This window comes from Lissotriton helveticus, chromosome 3_1 (assembly GCF_964261635.1).
Source record: "Lissotriton helveticus chromosome 3_1, aLisHel1.1, whole genome shotgun sequence".
Lineage (NCBI taxonomy): Eukaryota > Metazoa > Chordata > Amphibia > Caudata > Salamandridae > Lissotriton > Lissotriton helveticus.
This window is the reverse complement of record NC_136061.1, coordinates 312,389,839-312,412,001: the sequence shown is the minus strand read 5'-3', so window position 1 is coordinate 312,412,001 and position 22,163 is coordinate 312,389,839. Positions and strand designations below refer to the sequence as shown.

The following is a 22,163-nucleotide window of genomic DNA, read 5'->3' as shown; positions in this document are numbered from 1 at the left end:
TTTACAAAGCCTCATTACCACTCTACCTTGATTTAATGGATTGTGTCCTACGTTACATTTATTCCAGAAGAGAGAGAACATTAAAGAGGGGTAGCGATGACACAGACTGGCAGTTCCCTGTAAGATACAATCCTTTTGATAGGTGTGTTACAAGGGTTAACAAAGAATAGAAGAAGTGTTCAGGGTTGTAGAAACATTCTTTCTTACCAGTTCTTTCATGTTTTATTTTGCTTTCATTTGATAGCGGTATCATGAGCCTGCCTCCACCCTCTTCTTTCTTCTGAAGACAGCTATACTTCTTTATTGTTTCAGGTAGGAGTTATTGTATAGAGGGGTTTAATACAAACTATAGGGTAATGGAAAAGAAACATAGACGCTTATGATTGTTTTTGTTTTCCTTCCTAGATCTCCCTCCCTGCTGTTCCTACCCTTTCCTTCTCCCGCTCAATCACCTCAACAGTCTGTGGGTATTCACCGTCCAGACTTGGAGTGGTTCAGAGGTGGGCCCCATTGAGCATCGACATGATCCTGAGGAATCGAGGTTGAGGAGCCTGACACCGACACAGACCACTATTTCTCAATCAACATGTAGATGGGAAAGCCCATGGGCTAAACTCTCGCTAGAATCTTGGACTACAGCACGAATACCAGGCCTTGATTAGACCCCAACGCAGCTACTGAAATATTCAATCGTTGGATTGAATCATCCTTGGATGCCACCATCCCATTCAAATCTGGCCACAAAAGTGCTAAAGAGAAAACATCACCCTGGTAATCACCCAAACTCCATGAACTCAAACAAATTTGCAAAAGCCTAGAAAGAGCATGGAGGAAAGATTATGATACCTTAAATAAACAGAAATATAGAGTCCATCAAAATTGGGGCTCCCGGTTTTATGGTATTTACTTTTTTGCCATTTCCATCTGTATTTATCCATATTTACTTCTTTAATAATTTTATCTGTATTTATCCATATTTGTTTTGTGGAAAAATTAAGCTAACATTATTATATTTCCACATTTATTTAACCGATAAATAAACACCCAGGCTTAAATTTCAGCCAGTTTTAAATGTGTGAACACCCACAGAACCTAAATCAGTACACTTATATGAAAATATGCACATTTCAGTATCAACCTTGTGCATATCTACTGCTGTTAAAGCCTCTTTATTAAAATTCCTTTTTTTAACCCCCTTATCTATCAACCCACACATCTATTGGCCTGGCAGTCATGGCAGACAGTATTGAGAATTACTCAAAAACGACCCAATTTCCGTTTTTATCCACATTTAAAAATAAATACAGAAAAGAAAATGAATGTTTTCTGTCTGTATTCATCTGTAAAAATCAGTAAAAACGGAAACAGGGAGCCATAATTCAAAATCTACCAAACAGAAATAAAGAAAGCTCAATTACTGCACTTTGGAAAAAAAAAAGTACCTCTGCAGTCAACGCCCCCAGGGAAATTTTCCATATTGCAAAAAGTCTCATGGAGTGTCCTCCGCCTGAGACACCACTTGACTCTACCCTAACCCGCTGCAGTGAATTTGCAGAAAATCCTTGATATGCATAATGCCTTTCCACAGGCTCTTTGTTCCCACAACACTGCCTTGAAAGATAACCCTCCATTTGACATTGAACAACGACTGGAGGAACTTCCTAATATGAACCTGGACACCCTTTCCCAAATCTTTGCCCAGGTCAAATCTAGCTCCCCTTGCTATCCGACACCCCTCCATATGCTTCGTAAGGCAGAGGAAACAATACTCCCAGTTTAGCTGGAAGTGCTAAATCTATCTATTTCCACTTGTCAAGTTCCTCTATCATGGAAGCGTGCCATAAGAGCACTGCTAAAAAAAATTTTTTTAACCCGAGGTACTTGGAAACTATCGCCCCATCTCGCTTCTCCCTGGGATAAGCAAAATTTTAGAGAAATATGTCAACAGTTTTCTCTCCGAGTTCCTAGAAACTCACGCCCTACTACATACCTCACAGACCGCATTCCGACCACAACATGGTACGGAAACCGCCCTTCTCGCAGTAGTTGAGGAATCTAGGAAAATCCCTGACCAGGGAGGAGCTGTTACTATCATTCTACTTGACCTGAGCTCCGCCTTCGACACTGTCAACTATAACATTCTTCTTAACAGACTTAAAAAGTTTGGAGTCTCAGGTGGCATCATAGCTTGGATTAAGTCCTTCTTACTTGACAGATCATGCCTGGTATTTAAAGGAAGTAACATTTCTAAGAGCGTGCCTCTCAAATGTGGAGTTCCCCAGGGCTCCTCATTGAGCCCCACACTGTTTAATGTTTATATGAAACCCCTCGCCGAGCTAGTCCTGCCACAGGGGATCTGTATCATTACATATGCTGACGATACACACCTGGTGGTAACTCTAAAACACCCCAGTAACCTTCCATCCAACCATGAAATTTGTTTGGAGACAGGGGCTAAATGAATGGATCACTCGTGCCTCAAGCTCAATGGAGATAAGACTGAGTTAATGATCATGGGCAATCGCTGTATCTCCAATTTTGGACTGGGCTGGCCTACCTGTCTTTGCCCTTCACCAGCCCCTAAACTTAAAATTAAAAGCTTGGGGGTCTGGTTGGATAGTTCTCTCAAATTCGACCACCAAGCAGTAGAGCTAACAGCTACCTGCTGCGGCATCCTGAGATTGATACGGAAAATCCCACCACTTCTTCCGATGCCAGCTAGGAGAGTCATGGTTCAAGCATTGGTTCTCTCTCGCCTGGACCATGGGAATTCCCTCTACCTTAGTGCCCTTAAATCCACCATAAGGAAATTTCAGGTCGTGCAGAATTGTGCAGCCAGGCTGCTACTCAATACCCCTAAAACTCATTCTGCCAAGCCCGCCTTTAAAACACTACATTGGTTGCAAATAAACGAACGCATAATATTCAAATCATTGTGTATAGCTCACAAGACCCTTTGGGGGAACGGTCCCACAATTAACCATTCCTTTATCACCTTCTATCGCCCCTTGAGATGTCTTCATTCAGTCAATCTGTTATTAGCATCAGTCCCTAAAATTAAAAGGGACGGCTCCGGAGGCCGCTCGTTCTCATACAATACAGCCATATTATGGAATACCCTTCCTCTTCATTTTCGCTCAACTGCTCATCACTTCTCTTTTCGGAAGCTATTGAAGACCTGGCTGTTTCAGAATATGATCTAGAACTCCTGCTGTCATCTGCCTGTCGTCACTAGCGCTGGGATGACTGCCGGTAGCTACGCGCTCAACAAATGTTAAAAAAAATTAAAAATAAATAAATACCAATTATAGAGACTTGTTTATATTAAACAACATTGGTTCAATGTAGATTTTTTATGACTCCATTTTTTATTATTGTTGTAGATGCAGTTGCTATCCACAAGAAATATGTCAGAAAAAAAATATGCACAGTTTTGGTAATTCAATGACTTGAATAAAGATTTTAAAAATCCAACCATATCCATGCAAATCAATACAATTCATTTCCATCTTTTTAATTTGCAATAATTATGCATGTTCAAGTGCTCACAAGCATGAAGCAAATACCAGTGTGATTTAACAATGAAAAAGTGCATCACAAATAAAAAGACGTGCAACTCTTGACTCTTGGAATTATTTCTGGGCTCGGGGTCAATGGACAAAATCTATATATGTCAGTAGTCAATGGCATTTCCCAGATCCTGATGTGGCACAGGGATGGATGAGAATTCGTCCCTTCCCCGTCCTCCCTTATGATGAAGGAAATTGCTAAACAGACCGAATGAATGCCAGTGGATTGGAAACTTCATCCAGTACTGGGTTGGTGTCCCTCCCAGGAAAAGCTATGGAAGAGCGTTGGGGCCTGATTGCGAGTTTGGTGGACAGGGTGGTGAACCTGACATTTTAATTCAGCATTAGACCCCTCAAAGTGTGTTGGTGCAGGTGTCCCACCAGCAGGGTCAACCCAAGTGCCTTTCTGACGACTCCTCTTAACAGAGCTTCAAACACTGGAAATGTTTGGCAAACATATCTTCTCCTCGCTCAGCCTTGCCTTGAGGTTGGTCAGGACCAACTGCCTTCTTGGACGTTACACACACACACACACCCACACACACACATGTTCTTTGGAGCAGAGTTGGGATGAATTTATCGGCAGTCTCAGAAGGCCTAGGGGCTTCCTTGGCCCGAACCATTCAGGATGGCCAATATGTGGTCAGGTTCATCATCCACTGGGGCCTAAACATCATCAATTGTCTAGGAAGGGCCCTGAGGACCAGGATGGTGCTCAGGTACCACACATGGATGAGATCCACAGGCTTCCCTGGATGTCCAGGCTTCTCTAATGAACGTGCCCTTCAATGGCACCCGTCTGTTTGGCAAAAAGGCTTGCTTGGCCCTGAAGCATTTTTTGTTTTGTAAACAGATTTTTATAAATATGTGGTAAAACAATCAATAGCATCGCAGCAATAATACAGTGATGACAATCTAAATCCAGTGTAGAACCTACTCTACTGACACAGACTAATCTCAGGCTGTTATTCCGCAAGGCGGCATTAGTCCTGCTCCAGTTCAAGGAAATGGTAATTCACCTTGGCCCTGAAGCATTTATAAGGAGAGCCGAGCTATGGCTTGGTCCTTTGGCCTTTCTTCAGCAGTCTGGAATTTCCCCAAGCCGTTATGTCCAATTCGAGAACTTGCCATGGGCTTGGTGTATTATCAGAGTCAGAGCCTGCCTCCTGCAAAACAGACCTCCACAGCCCTTTCGAGGTCAGAGTCATGGGCCCAGGAGACAACAGCCCAGTGCAACTGCCCCTCTGGCCACAACCTTCAAACCTCTTTATTTCGCCCCTATTGGCCCACAGCCGTCCGGTAGGATACAGGTTCAGCCATTTCCTGTTTGGATGACAGAGCATTACATCTGAAAGGTGGTTTTTCCATATTGTCCAACATGGCTACGCACTGCCTGTAGTTCACGATCACTGCACCTTCTACCTACATCATAGCATTTCTCAGAAGACTATTAGTCCATTCTGCATCAGGATATTCAGGCTGTTTTAGCCAAAGAAGCCATAGAGAGGGTTCTATCCTAGGAAGATGGAATTGGATATTATTCCCACTACTTTCTTGTGCCAAAGAAGGATAGAGATCTTTATCTTATTCTCTATCTTTGCCGTCTTAATGTCTTACTTCATAAGGACAAATTCAAAATACTCAAGCTGGTCCAGGGTCTTTCTACCCTGGATCCCAGATGCTGGATGGTGGTGTTGGCCTTGCAGAATGCCTGTTTTCACATCCCAGTCCAGCAGGACCACAGGTGCTACCTATGGTTCAAGGTGGACCACGGGCACTTTCAGTTGTCTGTGCCGCCTTTTGACTTCACCAGTGCCTCTCGGGTATTCAGAAACGTGATAGTGGTCACTGCCTATCTTTGGAGGTCGAGGGTACCAGTCTTCCAATACTTGATGACTGGCTATTAAAGGTCGGCTGGGCTCAGCCAGTTGCCTACCACCTCTAGATGATGGATGACCTTTTGACGTCATAGAGGTTTTCAGTCAACTTGCAGAAGTAACAGGTGATTCCTTCATAGAGGGTCCTCATCATCAGAGCCACCCTGGGTGTTCATTCGATCCATTCCTCTGGAAAATGAGTATAGAACACTCAGGCTATCACGTCAATATTTCAGCCTTTGTTTTGGGACTGAATGTGGACGGTGTTGACGCTTCTTGGTCTTCTTGCCTCCTGCATCCTGCTTGCAAAACATGCCAGATGGCACGTGCAAGCTCTGAAGTGAGATCTAAAGTCTTATGTGTGCCCAGCACCAGGGAAACTTGTCAGATTCCATCCAGGTGTCACGGGAGACGCAAGAGATCTGCATTGGTGACTGCGTGACCACAGTTGGACCAACAGCAGATCCTCTCCCTGTCCTACTCAAACTTGACAGTGGTGACAGATGCATCACTATTAGGTTGGGAAGGCCATCTGGAGGAGGTGGATCAGAGAACTCTGGTCTCCAGTGGAGTGCCGCCTCCACATAAATCTGTTGAATCTGCAGACGATTTACTTGCCATTGAAGACCTTCCTGCTGACCATCAAGGGCAGGTCACTTCAGGCTCTCACAAACAATGCCACTGCCATCTGGTACGGCAACAAGCAGGGAGGGTTTTGGGCCCTCGGCCCTGTGCCCTGTGCCTGGAGAATCCACAACACTCACACTTGCTGAGACATCAGGGTATTTCCCTGGTGGCACACCACTTGGAAAGATCTTTAAAAGCCAGGGCAGACATTTCAGCCGCCAACACCTGGTGGATCACGAATGGCAATCACTCCCGGATGTGGCGTAGACTGTCTTCTAGCAATGAGGAGATACCTGGCTTCATCTTTTCGCCACCACTGAGAACGTGCAGTGTCAACACTTTTGTGCATTGGAGGTCCCAAGAAGACTCCCTCTCAGTTCTGCATTCTGCATGTGGTGGACCACTGGACTCCAGTATGCCTTCCCACTGCTGCCTCTCCTGCCCAGAGTTTTGAAGAAAATCGGGAGCAATCAGACCCAAGTCGTCCTAGCATCTCTGGAATGCACCTGTAGAGTGATCCTGGCAGCAAGGCATCCATCTACAAAATCTGGGTATGTCGGATGCTGGGATAGGTTTGTGGCTTGGTGTGGAACCCACCAGAGCGACATACTGCAGGCCAAACTATCGGATGTATTGCTATTTGTTTGGCTTTGGCCCAGCAAGGACTTGCTGTGGGCACTGATAAAGATTATGCGGCAGCCCTTTCTGACTTTTTACTTTTGCCGGGCCCACCCTCCTTGTTCAAATCACCCATTGTGATGCGGATTCTAAAAAGTTTGCAACATTGGTTTCCACCAAGCTTACTTGTGATACCACAGTGAGTCTTGAATTTGGTCCTCACTTTCCTCATGTGAATCCCTTTCAAGACAAAACTCCGTTGTCCCTTGCACCTCCTCTCATTAAATTTTTTTTTCCTGGCTACAATAAAATCTGAAGGCTGTGCGAGTGAGCTTCAGGCACAGGTCAAACTAGTTTTAGTGAGTCGAGCAGCTTTCCTACTGAAGGCTGTTGACGTCTTTTTAGGTCGGGTAAGTCATCACTCTTCTAACCTTCTTTGCACTGCCTCATCCCTCGGAAGAGGAAGAGAGACTCCATTGCATGAAACCCAGGAGGGCGCTGAGCTTAACATCTATTTTATCAAGCAATGTTAGGTGGACAATCGGCTTTTTGTGGGGTTTTGTGGTGCAAAAAACTGCAAGGCTGAGCATAGATAGACCATCTCCATATGGCTAGTTCTGTGTATTAAGATCTGATACGCATTGAATAATATCTTCCAGAAGTACTGAGGGCTCATTCCACCAGAGCTAAGACTGCTGGCCCTGTGTTGGCATATGGAGTGCCTGCACAGCACTCATATATGCCTGGCTGCTATGTTGGCATCCACGCACCTGTTCGCCAAGCACTACCGCCTTCACAGAGGTATTACTGGAAGGACATTCAGCCCATTGAGTCCAGCACGACTTTTTGATCTGAGCCATTCCACAGACCCAGACAGTGGGAAGTCCTGCTTTGCTATCTATTCACAAGAGTTAGTCGTATCCATCATAAGACCAAGTTGCTTACCTTGTGTAATGCTCTTTCTCATGAACACTTCTCTAACAGCAGATTTGTCACTGCCTTCTCACCTCCCTGTCGAGTAGAATAATCATTTTCCATCTAAAACGGTACCAATTTAGGCAACTGCATGGGTAAAGCTTATATGCTGCTTCGTTGGTCACTTCCGAAGTGAAACAATGTCAGCAAGCAGCCGCACAGCACCACCTACTGGCACACAGGAGCACAGCTTTGAGTTTCCGAACTCAGTCTGCCATCAAGGGATATTCACAAGGTGAGGAATCTGTGGGTAGATAGAGTATTCACCAGAATAAGCGTTACTTAACCAATTCGGTGCTGCGGATGGCTCCCGGCCGTCCCTCATGACGGTTGGCCTGTGCAGAGGACGGCCAGGGGCCATCCGAACCCCGCCCACTGATTAAATCGCCCGCACCGTGGTGGAATTCGCGCCGCGGTCATCGGGTTAAGGTAAGTAACTTGTTCGATTTACCTCTACAAAGAGTTTCAGCCTTTGTTGGCATTTTACACGGGTCTGTCTGTGACTATACAGTCTTCTTTTTAGCCTGTAGCATCTTGTAATGAGCACTGGCTAGGAATGTCACGATATTTGCTGGCCATAATCTCTGAATGAGGAGTTAGCACACATCAATACCTCTAAATCACAGAACTGTGTGTGTGCGAGCAAATGTGCACAACTTATTGATAAGCAGCCGTTTGGTATTCAAGCATAGTGGTTGCACTAGCACCATGATGACATGATAAACACATACATTAATGAGAAAGTATGTTTTTTGTGTGTTGAAATATATCTTTTCTCTTATTTTGATTTTAGTCGTCTCGTGGAAAGATTGGAAAATATGAGGAAAAACGTGATGGGCAATGGAATGTCCCAGTGTTTGTTGTGTGGAGAGACGCTAGGGCTTTTGGGGACAGCATCGGTTTTCTGTCAAGACTGCAAAAAGGTATGATTTCTCCCCTTCAAATGAGTGCCTTCAATCTTTAAGCATGTTTATCATTCTATATTTGTAAAAGGAAGATACTTCTACATTGAGCATCCAGTGTTTCAGGTTGGGTGGACATCGTCCTCGACAGATCAGCTCTTTTTCTCTGCTTAAGAGAAGGGGACCTTTTCAGACAGAATGTCCTCTACAACACTGTTTCTGCACCCACTTGTTGCTTTTCGAGTGCCAGGCTTTTTCCCTTGCCTGCCTGCCTGCTAGAATTTGATTGCTTTGATACACGTATGCTGCATTTCAACATTTCGCAAAGTTTGGGAGGCAATCCTTATTAGTTGTCACTAGTGTCTGTGACTTCAGCAGTCCTTTGCAAGTTGGTTGCTCACATTCCTCTTTTCCTGTATTTGAACTACAACATTGCCTTGTTTGATCATGGCAAAACAGGACTACAAATTGCTTTGACTGCCTTTTGTAAGACGATTGATATCCTGGTTAATCCTGCGAAGTCAAAGGTTTTGCAACTTGGTACTTGCAGGGGTATTGTCTACTGGTTTATAGGTGTCATCAGATTGGAATGCGTGTATAGGGTCAGTTTACTTGAAGATTATAATAGCCAGTAAACTCCAATTGGTGTCCCTACTTAGTGTAAAGACCTAATCCTCTTAGTGTAAAGATCTGCTCCGCTAACGACACTACGAGTCAAGGAAGACCTTTTGCTGAGAAGTTTGGTGCTAGTCAGTATAACCTTCAGAGATATCATTCAGTGCTTAAGATGTAGGAGCCCTTGTTTACCAGAATCCACCCGCCATGTTATCGGTGGTACGCTCCGTCTGGACAGCCACGCGCATTATAAATCCTTTACATAAACATGTGAGGGACCCTTACACAAACCTACTGGCCTTTTGCAGGCGATCCTGGCATGTGCCAATGTTGATGTGCTGTAGGCTCCTCTTCAAGTCTGCGAGTCTTTCAAATATGATCTTGGCAGGTGACGGTAGTGCTTCCAAGTAGACCTTCACCCAGCGTGCACTCCTTAGTGAGAAGAGAACCATCTACCTCCACGTAGTTTTGTCTTTGTGTGCGCCCAAATCTATGCATATGAAGTGCTTTTGCTAATAAGCCAGAATGAGCTGCTGTGTGACAGTTGGCATGGAGCATCTATGCAGCTATGGAACCGACTGCTCTATGCCCTAGCAACCTTTAAGGGGTAGGTTCGGGAGAGACCGTCATATGTGCAGGGCAATTTAAATGATGTTATCAGCAGCTCAAGACAGAGAAACGTTACCTAAGTAGTCACAGGTTAAAGAAATCAAAAACTTTGCATTTGATTTGATACCTTCTCAGCTCCTGAAAAATAAATACAAAGGAATGTTGATAGCCGGGTCACTGCAGCATATCTAAAAGATTCCAAGCATCCAAAATATAGAAATTCAAAGGGACCCCATCACTGGGAAATTCATGTAATAGCCAGTTGTGCATTTTAAGGAGGTCAAACCATGTCGACCTTCAAATAATCTTGCTGCCATTGAGCGTGGAAGAGTAGTTTGAATTTGAAGCTTATTCGGTCATGGTGAGATGTGGCTCATTTGGGTTGTGGCAAACAGACATTCGAAAAGGCAATGATAACTTTGTACTGGGAGATTAAATCTATGTGGGCTATTAGTTTTTTAAATTGTTCATCTTGGTGTCGTCTCAGGATCTGGGAATAATCCAATTTTTAAAGATGTGTCATGAGAAAAAAAGACTTGGTTATAACATGGTCATATCTGTCGGATCAAAATAAGGGCCCGATTTAGAGTTTGGCGGATGCTTTACTCCATCATGATATCCCCTCTGCCTTATTCCGGGGCGGTGCCTCCATTAGGGCGTTACCCCACTCATTATTTTGGCCTCCTGGACCCCCAATAAATGTATTTGTAAACCAAATTAATATATATTCTAAAGTGCTTCTGATTGCAGGATGTCGAGCGCAGAGCACTCCTCATGAGGCGGGCGGGTTCCGGAGAAGCCAAGGTAGTGCTGGCCTGAGGGGTGGGACTTAAAACTGAAACAATGTTTCCAGAATGCCAGTCGGTCTCAGACACCCGTAGTACTCCGTAGTCAGTGCGACTAAGTGCGCATGTTGGGTTCGACTGAATCCTTTGTCTTCACTACTAGAGTTGTACCACTGCGCCACGTGCCAAGCCCTTGCTGACTGGTCTTGACTTTGTCAATGGTGAATTCAAATCAAATTCCCCATCGACAAAGACATCACTTAATTTCACACTTTAGTGCAATGCACTGAATGTGGTATCTATAATGTATCCGACTTCGGCGTCGTCCATAATTTGCACACATAATTGGGCGTAGTTTGTGAATGGAGCCGTTTCAGTTTGCACGTTTAATTGGCAACCTTTGTCAATTAGCGCCTGAATTTCTAGTCCTACTGAGCATTTCCTGATCTCAAGAAAAGAAGAAAACCAACAGGCCACCGCTCGCCCTATCTCGAGCAAGACGAAATAACGAATCTTGTTTACAGGAGCTGAAATTTCAAGTTAGGATTGAAAATTCCAACTTTATCGTCTTTTGTAAAGCTCCAGAGATGATCCATAATTTATGTAACAGCTGTTTCAGTTCCACTAAGTGGATAGAATGCCACCTGGGAAACCTATCCATTCACCTCTGAATCTCAAGCAGGCGGGATGGCACGGGTGGGTTATGGCTGGAGACCCCACACAAAGGCAAACGCGCACCTGCTGCGCGTGACAGATAGTATGGTGTTATGCTGGGTTACTGGATGGAGACCCAGAAACCACCATTTCAGAATAGTCATGGTCATGGAAGAAAAGCATACAATTTCTTTTTTTTTGTGTAAATCTTTTTATTGTTTTAAAAACACAACCAAGACACAAAAGGGGACTCATACAAATACAAAACATTCCACATTTCGTGACGAATAATCCTCAAAAAACATGCGCCCAACATTACAATATAGAGTCCCTCTTCATCTTGACACCATGCCGTCAATTTCCACAATCCTCGGCATTCCGGTTATACATCTGGCTCTGAATTTCCCATCAAGCTCCCTTCATGTCCCCTTTAATAAACCACAACTCCCATCCCCCCACCCCTGCTGCTGGCGCTACTACCTCAGGAAAAAGTGTTGCGAATGTACTACCCTCTTGTGCAATAGTTATATGGGTCATCAAATTGTCTATACTAAAAGTTCCCATAACCTTCCATGTTACGGGGATCCCCCCCCAAGCTAACTCCTCCCAGCCCTGGAAGTGCCATTTACGCCTGCTCCTCCCCCGCTGATGTTCCTGAGTCTGAATCAGCATCCGCATCTACCATCCGGAGTTCCGCTACCAGGGCCTCCCACTCCCTTGCCGCTTCTAACGCTCTATCACTATGGGCTCTATCTGCCTGTTGCATCCTGAGTGAGCTCTCGCTGCCCGCCCACAGTAGCAGCACAGCCTTCCACCTAACAGAGCTAGTGCCAGCCGCTGCCTTCCGATTCAGAAAAGGGGGTGGTGATGAACAGAGTGTCTGAATTAAGCAGACCACTCTTACCCAGTCCAAAGATCAGGGCTTGATCCATCACCGTTATTTAGCTCACTGCCCCATCCCAGCTCAGAACCTGGCTATATGCAAATTAGTCTGTCCCTGGCCCAGTGCATCATGGGAACAGGGCAGACCAAACTACCAAGCCAATTCTTCACCAGAAAGGAGACAAGCTTCCGGGGAACGGTTTCTGCCATATCAGGTGTCGTCGGCCCGGCTTGCTTGAATCCTGATGGAGCAGTGAGCAAGGGACTCATGTCTGAGTATACCCTTCCACGCTTATGGTGGACAAAATGATTCAGAAAAGGGGGTGGTGATGAACAGAGTGTCTGAATTAAGCAGACCACTCTTACCCAGTCCAAAGATCAGGGCTTGATCCATCACCGTTATTTAGCTCACTGCCCCATCCCAGCTCAGAACCTGGCTATATGCAAATTAGTCTGTCCCTGGCCAGTGCATCATGGGAACAGGGCAGACCAAACTACCAAGCCAATTCTTCACCAGAAAGGAGACAAGCTTCCGGGGACCGGTTTCTGCCATTTCAGGCGTCGTCGGCCCGGCTTGCTTGAATCCTGATGGAGCAGTGAGCAAGGGACTCATGTCTGAGTATACCCTTCCACGCTTATGGTGGACAAAATGATTCAGAAAAGGGGGTGGTGATGAACAGAGTGTCTGAATTAAGCAGACCACTCTTACCCAGTCCAAAGATCAGGGTTTGATCCATCACCGTTATTTAGCTCACTGCCCCATCCCAGCTCAGAACCTGGCTATATGCAAATTAGTCTGTCCCTGGCCCAGTGCATCATGGGAACAGGGCAGACCAAACTACCAAGCCAATTCTTCACCAGAAAGGAGACAAGCTTCCGGGGACCGGTTTCTGCCATTTCAGGCGTCATCGGCCCGGCTTGCTTGAATCCTGATGGAGCAGTGAGCAAGGGACTCATGTCTGAGTATACCCTTCCACGCTTATGGTGGACAAAATGATTCAGAAAAGGGGGTGGTGATGAACAGAGTGTCTGAATTAAGCAGACCACTCTTACCCAGTCCAAAGATCAGAGCTTGATCCATCACCGTTATTTAGCTCACTGCCCCATCCCAGCTCAGAACCTGGCTATATGCAAATTAGTCTGTCCCTGGCCCAGTGCATCATGGGAACGGGGCAGACCAAACTACCAAGCCAATTCTTCATCAGAAAGGAGACAAGCTTCCGGGGACCGGTTTCTGCCATTTCAGGCGTCTTCGGCCCGGCTTGCTTGAATCCTGATGGAGCAGTGAGCAAGGGACTCATGTCTGAGTATACCCTTCCACGCTTATGGTGGACAAAATGATTCAGAAAAGGGGGTGGTGATGAACAGAGTGTCTGAATTAAGCAGACCACTCTTACCCAGTCCAAAGATAAGGGCTTGATCCATCACCGTTATTTAGCTCACTGCCCCATCCCAGCTCAGAACCTGGCTATATGCAAATTAGTCTGTCCCTGGCCCAGTGCATCATGGGAACAGGGCAGACCAAACTACCAAGCCAATTCATCACCAGAAAGGAGACAAGCTTCCGGGGACCGGTTTCTGCCATTTCAGGCGTCGTTGGCCCGGCTTGCTTGAATCCTGATGGAGCAATGAGCAAGGGACTCATGTCTGAGTATACCCTTCCAAGCTTATGGTGGACAAAATGATTCAGAAAAGGGGGTGGTGATGAACAGAGTGTCTGAATTAAGCAGACCACTCTTACCCAGTCCAAAGATCAGGGCTTGATCCATCACCGGTATTTAGCTCACTGCCCCATCCCAGCTCAGAACCTGGCTATATGCAAATTAGTCTGTCCCTGGCCCAGTGCATCATGGGAACAGGGCAGACCAAACTACCAAGCCAATTCTTCACCAGAAAGGAGACAAGCTTCCGAGGACCGGTTTCTGCCATTTCAGGCGTCGTCGGCCCGGCTTGCTTGAATCCTGATGGAGCAGTGAGCAAGGGACTCATGTCTGAGTATACCCTTCCACGCTTATGGTGGACAAAATGATTCAGAAAAGGGGGTGGTGATGAACAGAGTGTCTGAATTAAGCAGACCACTCTTACCCAGTCCAAAGATCAGGGCTTGATCCATCACCGTTATTTAGCTCACTGCCCCATCCCAGCTCAGAACCTGGCTATATGCAAATTAGTCTGTCCCTGTCCCAGTGCATCATGGGAACAGGGCAGACCAAACTACCAAGCCAATTCTTCACCAGAAAGGAGACAAGCTTCCGGGGACCGGTTTCTGCCATTTCAGGCGTCGTCGGCCCGGCTTGCTTGAATCCTGATGGAGCAGTGAGCAAGGGACTCATGTCTGAGTATACCCTTCCACGCTTATGGTGGACAAAATGATTCAGAAAAGGGGGTGGTGATGAACAGAGTGTCTGAATTAAGCAGACCACTCTTACCCAGTCCAAAGATCAGGGCTTGATCCATCACCGTTATTTAGCTCACTGCCCCATCCCAGCTCAGAACCTGGCTATATGCAAATTAGTCTGTCCCTGGCCCAGTGCATAATGGGAACAGGGCAGACCAAACTACCAAGCCAATTCTTCACCAGAAAGGAGACAAGCTTCCGGGTACCGGTTTCTGCCATTTCAGGCGTCGTCGGCCCGGCTTGCCTGAATCCTGATGGAGCAGTGAGCAAGGGACTCATGTCTGAGTATACCCTTCCACGCTTGTGGTGGACAAAATAATTCAAAAAAGGGGGTGGTGGTGATGAACAGAGTGTCTGAATTAAGCAGACCACTCTTACCCAGTCCAAAGATCAGGGCTTGATCCATCACCGTTATTTAGCTCACTGCCCCATCCCAGCTCAGAACCTGGCTATATGCAAATTAGTCTGTCCCTGGCCCAGTGCATCATGGGAACAGGGCAGACCAAACTACCAAGCCAATTCTTCACCAGAAAGGAGACAAGCTTCCGGGGACCGGTTTCTGCCATTTCAGGCGTCGTCGGCCCGGCTTGCTTGAATCCTGATGGAGCAGTGAGCAAGGGACTCATGTCTGAGTATACCCTTCCACGCTGCCTTCCAACGCGACGTTATTTCCTTCTTGGCCAAGATGAGGCGTAAATCCAGGAGCTTACTAGTTATCTTATTTTTACTAGTATGTGGGAACCAGTGCAAGAGGCACGCCCTCTTGTCCACATCGATCTGCCGCTCTGCTATCCTGCAGAGTGCCCCCGTCACCTCCGCCCAGTATGTGCCCAGCTGCGGGCAAGACCACAGCATGTGGACCGGATCAGCGCCCTCAGCCCGGCGTCGGGGACAGGACGCTGTAGTACTGCAGAAGTGTTGATTAATTTTAGCTGGGGTAAGATACGCCCTATGTAACACGAAGAATTGGATCAGCTGGAACTTAGCATTCCTAGTGCCCTTCCATGCCCTCCGAAGAATTTGTGACCAGGCTGCATCCAGGATATCGTTCCCTAAATCCGCCGCCCACTGCTCCCGCAGTCTCTGCAGCGGGGCTAGTCCATCTCCCGACATTCGTTTGTACAAGCATGTAATCGCCTTGTGCGTGCCCGCTGCCATCACCACATATTGGCATGCTCCGCTGACTGGGGGTTCAGAGAGACAACACCCCAATATTTCTGTAGAGCAGCACTCAAAGCCGCATGCAACAGGAAGTGACCACGCGGAAGCCCAAATGACTCCTGTAGCGCGCTATACGGCAACAGTCATCCGTCGCCATACAGGTCGCCCACCATCTGCAGACCCATCTCCTCCCAGTCCGCCAGTCCAGACCAGTCCCCACCGTGCGGCAACGCTATACACATGCCCAGTGGTATCTCGGGCACATATGGTCTCAGCACCCCAATCCTCACCCCAATCCTGCTATGGTACCACTTCCAGCAATATCGCAGGGTACTCTCCACAATGGACAAGTCAGCCAGTCTCAGTTTCGGCTGCAAAATTACAAAGGATAAGACGTGCCTCGGCACGTCAGGTACGGTCTCCTTCACCGGTGCTCGAAACTCCAGCGCCACCGCCTGGGTGAGAACCTGGAACTGCTTGGCCAGGTAGTATAATTCAAAATCTGGAGAGGCAAGGCTCCCCCCTCTTGCGACCGCATCAGCGTTTCCAAAGCTACTCCACGCCGACCTGTTCCCCAGATAAAACTACTCACTGCCGAGCGGAGGCGTCGGAAAAATGCCGCCGGTATCCGTATCGGTAAAGTCCTGGAAAAATACAATAGGCGAGGAAGCGCCACCATTTTCAGGAGCGCGTCCCATTACCGACAAAGGCAGAGACCCCCAGAACCGCATGCTATCTCTCAAGCCCCTCATTGCCCTTGATATTACCTTCGAAGAGATCCGCCTGTGTATGATACACCTGCGTTCCTAAATAAGGAAGGCACCGTGGTTCCCACGTCAGCCCGGGCGGTAACGTCGGCGGGCTACATGTACTAGACACTGGGAAAACACAGGTCTTGGCCCAGTTAACCCGCAGGCCCGAAATGTCCCCGAAGCGATCAAGAAGATTCCGTGCCCCGCTCAGGGCATCCCCGGCATCCTCCAAAAACATAAGAAGGTCATCCGCATAAAGCGAAATATGGTGTTCGCGGCCTCTGAACTGAAGGCCCCGGTTCTGATCTCCCAGCCTTGCGCGCGCAGCCAACGGCTTCATCGCAAGAGCAAACAACAACGGGGAGAGCGGACAGCCCTGTCTAGTGCCCCGTCCCACCGGATAGGAGGAAGAAACAGCTCCGACGAATACAATATTTTAGTCCAGCCAATATACCCGGCCCCAAGCCCGAACGCCACCATCACCGAGAACAGGTAGGGCCATTCCAGGCTATCAAACGCCTTAGCGATGTCAACCGAGAGAACCAGTGCTCCCTCGCTCTCCCCGCCCCCCGCGTCGAGGATCTCAAGTAGCCTATGAACGCTACTGGCAGTATTGCGCGTCGGGATAAAGCCCGCCTGGTCTGTATGCACCAGTCGCGTCATCAATGGAAGGAGCCTAGAGGCGAGCACCCGGCTCAGTATTTTGTAATCTGTAGTGAGCATGGAAAGAGGCCTATAAGCAGCAAGGTCGGTTGGTGGCCTCCCAGGCTTAAGAAGTGGTACAATAATGGCCTCCCTAGTCGACCCCGGCAATCTCCTTGTCTTCCGAGCCTCCTAGTACACCAGCAATAGTCTTGGTGCCAGTAGGTCAACGTACGTCGAATAGAATTCGATAGGCAAGCCGTCGCTCCCAGGTGTTTTTATTGCGCGCCAATTGCTTAATTGCACAGCGGATCTCGGCCAATGTAATTTCCTGCCCCAGAGCCTCTGCCTCACCCTCCTCTATTGTAGGTAACTCCAAATCCTCCAAGAATGTCTGGGACCCAGTCTCGTCAGGTCGTAGGTGGCTGGTGTAAAGGTCCGCATAGAAGGAGCGGAACAACTCATTGATCCGCTGCTGATCATGCTCCACCCGACCAGCAGGGGAGGCCAGAGTCAGGATAGGCACACACCGAGGGGCGGGGTCTGCAACCCAAGCCAACAAGGTGCCCACCTTGTCCCGCTCTGCATGCGCTCGGGCTACGAACGCCTTATAATCAAAGCATCGGAGCCGCTCCACTTCCCCCGCCACCACCTCCCTTCAAGCCAGTACGTCAGCACGCGTCCCAGTGCCATCAGAGTGAGCCTTCTCAGCCTCAGGCAGGGCCAGCTCAGCCTGTTCGATCTCCTGTTGGAGCAGCTTCCTAACCCCCACCCATTTGTCGATACAAACTCCGCGGACCACCACTTTGAAGGCATCCCACTCCATGGCCGTCATTGAGGCAGTGCCCGCATTTTCAGCAAAGTAGTGTTCTACCCCCTCGCCAAGCTCTGCCCGGAACACCAGGTCCTCCAACAGCTCGGGCGCAACCTCCAGTGAGAAACTCTGGGCCGTTCCGCCACACAGCAGAAATTCACCAAAAGGGGGTTATGGTCCGATATGGTGCGTGTCAAGTACTTGCTGCTAATCGCCAGAGAGGCCAGGCCAGCACTGCAAAAGATAACATCGAGTCGGACATGGAGGTGGTGTAGGGCCGAATAATAGGAGTAATCCCTATCCGTCGGGTGCTGCGCACGCCAAATGTCGACAAGTCCCCAATTGTCTTGCCAGTGGGCGCGAAATTTACAAGCAAAGCGCGGGTGCCGTGATTACACCAAAATGAAAGAAATAGAAAAAAAATCTATTTATTTCATTTTGGTATAATCGCGGCACCCGCGCTTTACTTTTAACATTTTGAAAGTAGAGCGCGGGTGCCGATATTGTCTTAAAGCAAAGATAGGGAGGTTGGGAGAGGCAACAACAGAGAGTGAGGGTACAACGACTAGATGTTGAGGAGGGGCAGAGAAGACGCGAGGTAACTACAGGAGGTGGAGGTGCAAGGAAGAAGCTGTGTGCATCAGAGGAAGTGAGTAGGGACCGCACTTCATCTGGACGAGGAGAGGTAAAGGGGCAGAGCCGGCTGGGACTTAGCTAATGGCTTGATTGTCAGGTGGCAACATTATGAGGGAGATCCGAGGACATAGGCGCACAGTGAGGCGAAGGAGGTAGCAAAAAGGCTGGGAGGTGTTAATAATGATGGGCGACGGAGAAATAACGGGTTGGGGGAACAAGAGTCGGTAACCACAGTGGACGGATGCCCAAATAGAGAAGAGGGTCTATGAGGAAAGTCTGGAGCAACATCAGCTTTTACTAAATCGATGTGGTTGACGTGGGAAGCGTTTTGACAGCTACTGTTGAGGGAAAGGAGGGTGAACGTATAACCAGACTGCAGCAGCCTTGAGAGTAGTATAAAAGACAGACATCAGAGGCGAACTTGGGTAACAAAAATGAAAACTAAGGTAGAGAGGCGGGAGCAAAAGGAGCGCACAACGCCATGAAAGATGGGAAGGAACACAGAACAAGGTATTTAGGGCGGCAGTAGTGGGGTTGGTAGGGCAATTTGGACTACAGTGGTAGTATCTAGATTAGGCATAGGCCATGAGAGTGGTTAGGGCACTTGTTTAGGGAAGCATTCGTATAGCTTGAGGCATGACTACAGGACAGGTGTGCAGACAAGATGTAAGTTGAGAATTAGGTTGATGGTTGGATATAATTGTTGCATTGATAATGACAGTTAAATGCAGCAGCTGTTCGAAGGAAGCGGCCACTAGCAGCATACAGAACTGAGGGGTTTGGGGCATCGGTTGTTGGACTGGTGTCAGTATAGTTTGAATCCAAGTGCAGGAAGCTCGTGGTCAGAGTTGCAATCTGGGCAGTAGAGCTTTGATGTGCTAAGTGGAAGTCATAGACTCATGCTGTTGTTGGGGTTAGTGAGACCGCAGCCATCGGGGTGAGGTTTGCTTAGGAAGCAATTGTCATTGGGCTGCTGTGGGTGTTGATGAGCAGCAATTGTTGTGCTCTGGCGGACAATGTGAACAACTGATACTGCGCTGATACGGGTGAAAATAAGCTGTGATTGTGGGTAACCATCGGGGGTCTGGGAACTGAGGTTATTAGTGTAATCTGTAGGTGTAGACTGTTGGGTTGTGTAGCGTGCACCTGGATGAAGTGAGGGTCAAGACAAATTGGTGCAGGTATATAGCAGTTGTAGCCGTCATTGGGAGCAGTCAAGAGTGACGTTATCATCAATACTTTTTCTAAAGGTCTCTGAACTTTGCTGCCCTTCTTTCCCCCAATACTGGCGTCTTTATTTTTTCTACTGTTGAGTTCCTCTGACTCTTCAATACAGGTCGACCCGAGTCTCGGAAAGCTAGATGGTCATGCTGATCAGTTTTGGGTTTGTTTGTTCATTTCATTTCATTTAATTTATTAGCCATTCTTCCATAGTTAAGTCCGGTGAAATGAGTCGAAGTGGTTTGGTTAAGTTTATCTTTGTTTTCGGTCATCTCGCTGTTTCTTTGCGGTGTCTGCGCCCGACAAAGGCTGCAAGCTGGAGGGGGGTCTGGATGCTTTGTCTGGTACGTGTGCGTGTTGGGGGTGTGGGTGGGGGAGTCTGGGAAGTGAAGCACGCCAGTGCTGTGTCCGGGCTCGGCCCTCCTCCGCCTGGACGTTTGGCATTGCCTGTTTGGTGTGCAGTTGAGGGCTCGCTCATACTACTTCCTTTGTTTTTGCTTTGTCTCGCTTAGCACATGGTGCGGACTTGGCTCCAATCTGCGCCTTAACGCGCCTTCTTGGCAGCCTTGGGGCACTGTGCAGAGTTATGCACTGCTCCCATGGAGCAAGCTCTGGTAAGGTGATGTTGTCCTTCCAAAGCCCTCTGTTCTCAGTGAGCCTTGAACTGGTGTTTCTCAGCGCATTGGAAATTAATGTTTTCTATCAGCCTACCACGAGGCATGGTAGCTAGAAGCCAGCGTTCAGGGAACGTTCAGGTAAGATCTGCGTACTAGGATCAGGAAATCCTCCAATGCCTCACCTTTTGTATTGGACGTTGTGTGGTTTTGAAACCCTCCGAGTGCGTGTTATCAGTAATCATTAGGCGCCGGTGGAACCTTGCAGAGGACGGTGTCTCGTCCCCTCCTGTTCTTATAGCATTGTTGTCTGCTGTCCAGCTTTAAGCAGCGTCTGGCGTTTAGAGCTGGAATGCTCTTTCTATATGAATATAAGATGGTAATAGTGGTGGTCACTAAAAGGAGCAGTACGCAAGGAGGAAGTTGAGCTGTCCATGCTACTGCTGCAAACAATGAGGAGATCACCATAGAACCAGGAGAAAGTGTGCAAGAACCCTGTTTGGGCTGCGTACTCGAGGAACGAACTTTGTCTGCCGTGTACCTGGATTACTACATTTTTATAAATGGACACGTCAGCACCTGTATAGGTAGCCCACGGGTGCGCCACAGCGCACCCAACTGTCTTTCACTCACGTGGTACAATCCGCACCCAAAGACAGGGACTAAGGAGGGCAGGCTTGTTCTGAGAATGTGCTCCTAGGCATGTAGAAACTATACTGACATCTTTACACAGGACGTAAACAGTGAGTTATAGCCATGCTCCGTGGTTTAATTACATTGCTGTTCTCGAGTAAAATACTGTCACAAGCTTGGAAATGGGCCAGGTCCATTGGGTTTGGAATACGACAAAACAAAGCATCCAACACATGATGGACATCTGCACTACGTGTCAGTAATTGGGCAGAAATACAGAGCATAGTGTGCCTGGGGAAGTGCATGTGTGTCCCGACATTGTACATATCAACCTGTTTGTGTGTGCGTGTGAAAGAGCAAGAGAAAAAGAAAGGGAGGAAAGAGGCAAAGGGAGAGTGAGGAAATGAAGAAATGAGACAAGGAAACGAAAGAACAGAAGGAAAGGGGAGAGGGTGCTACAAAGAGAGAGAGAGAGAGAAAAGACAGCATTTAAAATGAAAGGAAGAGATAAACCAGCGTTGAAAATGCAACAGGTCGCCTTTGGTTAAGTCAAAACCATTTGCATTGCTAATGGTATTTTATGGCAAGGCAAATAACTTTAACTTAATAAAAGGCGAGACCTGTTGCATTTTTTATGCTTGTTAACTATTTGTACTGAGTTTGCCAGCGGGTATTTACATTTTATTGAGTTAGAAATATGTTTCGTCCTACAAACTTTTTCTTTCCACTCCCTGAACCACAGCAACATTTTCGCACACTTAACATTCGTAGCACTTCTGCCACTGCCTACCATTGATTTGCAGACCCTACAGTGGCAGCTAGTGACATTTGCAAATGAAATCTCTTTATTGATGTCATAACTACACTTTTGCAAGTGCTTCATTAACCTTCTTTGCTTTCTCATATATGCTTGAAAATGCACTAGTTCAAAATTTGAACTGGGGGAGAACTCCACAAAATCCACTTATGCTGGTCAACCTCAATACGTGTGCTCGCTCGCCACCGGGCACTCATCCAGAACTTTTACGCCCCCACCATTTTCAAATGTCACCAGCCCCCACTGGCCTTATTACAATTGTATTACATCCTTTAGCATGTGTAATAAGATGGCTGGGATATCAGTTATGTTGGCGAAGGAGTATCCGTTCGACAAACTCTAAAGCAGCCCAAAATCTACAA

At 47.5% G+C, this 22,163-nt stretch overlaps 1 protein-coding gene across 5 annotated transcripts in view; it reads left to right on the top strand.

Annotated features, from left to right (window-relative positions):
* RPH3AL (rabphilin 3A like (without C2 domains)) overlaps positions 1-22,163 on the top strand; it is a 959,424-nt gene that overhangs the window by 372,445 nt on the left and 564,816 nt on the right. For all 5 annotated transcript variants that reach the window (XM_078679864.1, XM_078679866.1, XM_078679867.1 and 2 more), the window contains one exon: positions 8,460-8,589. In XM_078679864.1, coding sequence (XP_078535990.1) covers positions 8,460-8,589 — 130 coding nt within the window. The remainder of the gene's footprint in view (positions 1-8,459; positions 8,590-22,163) is intronic.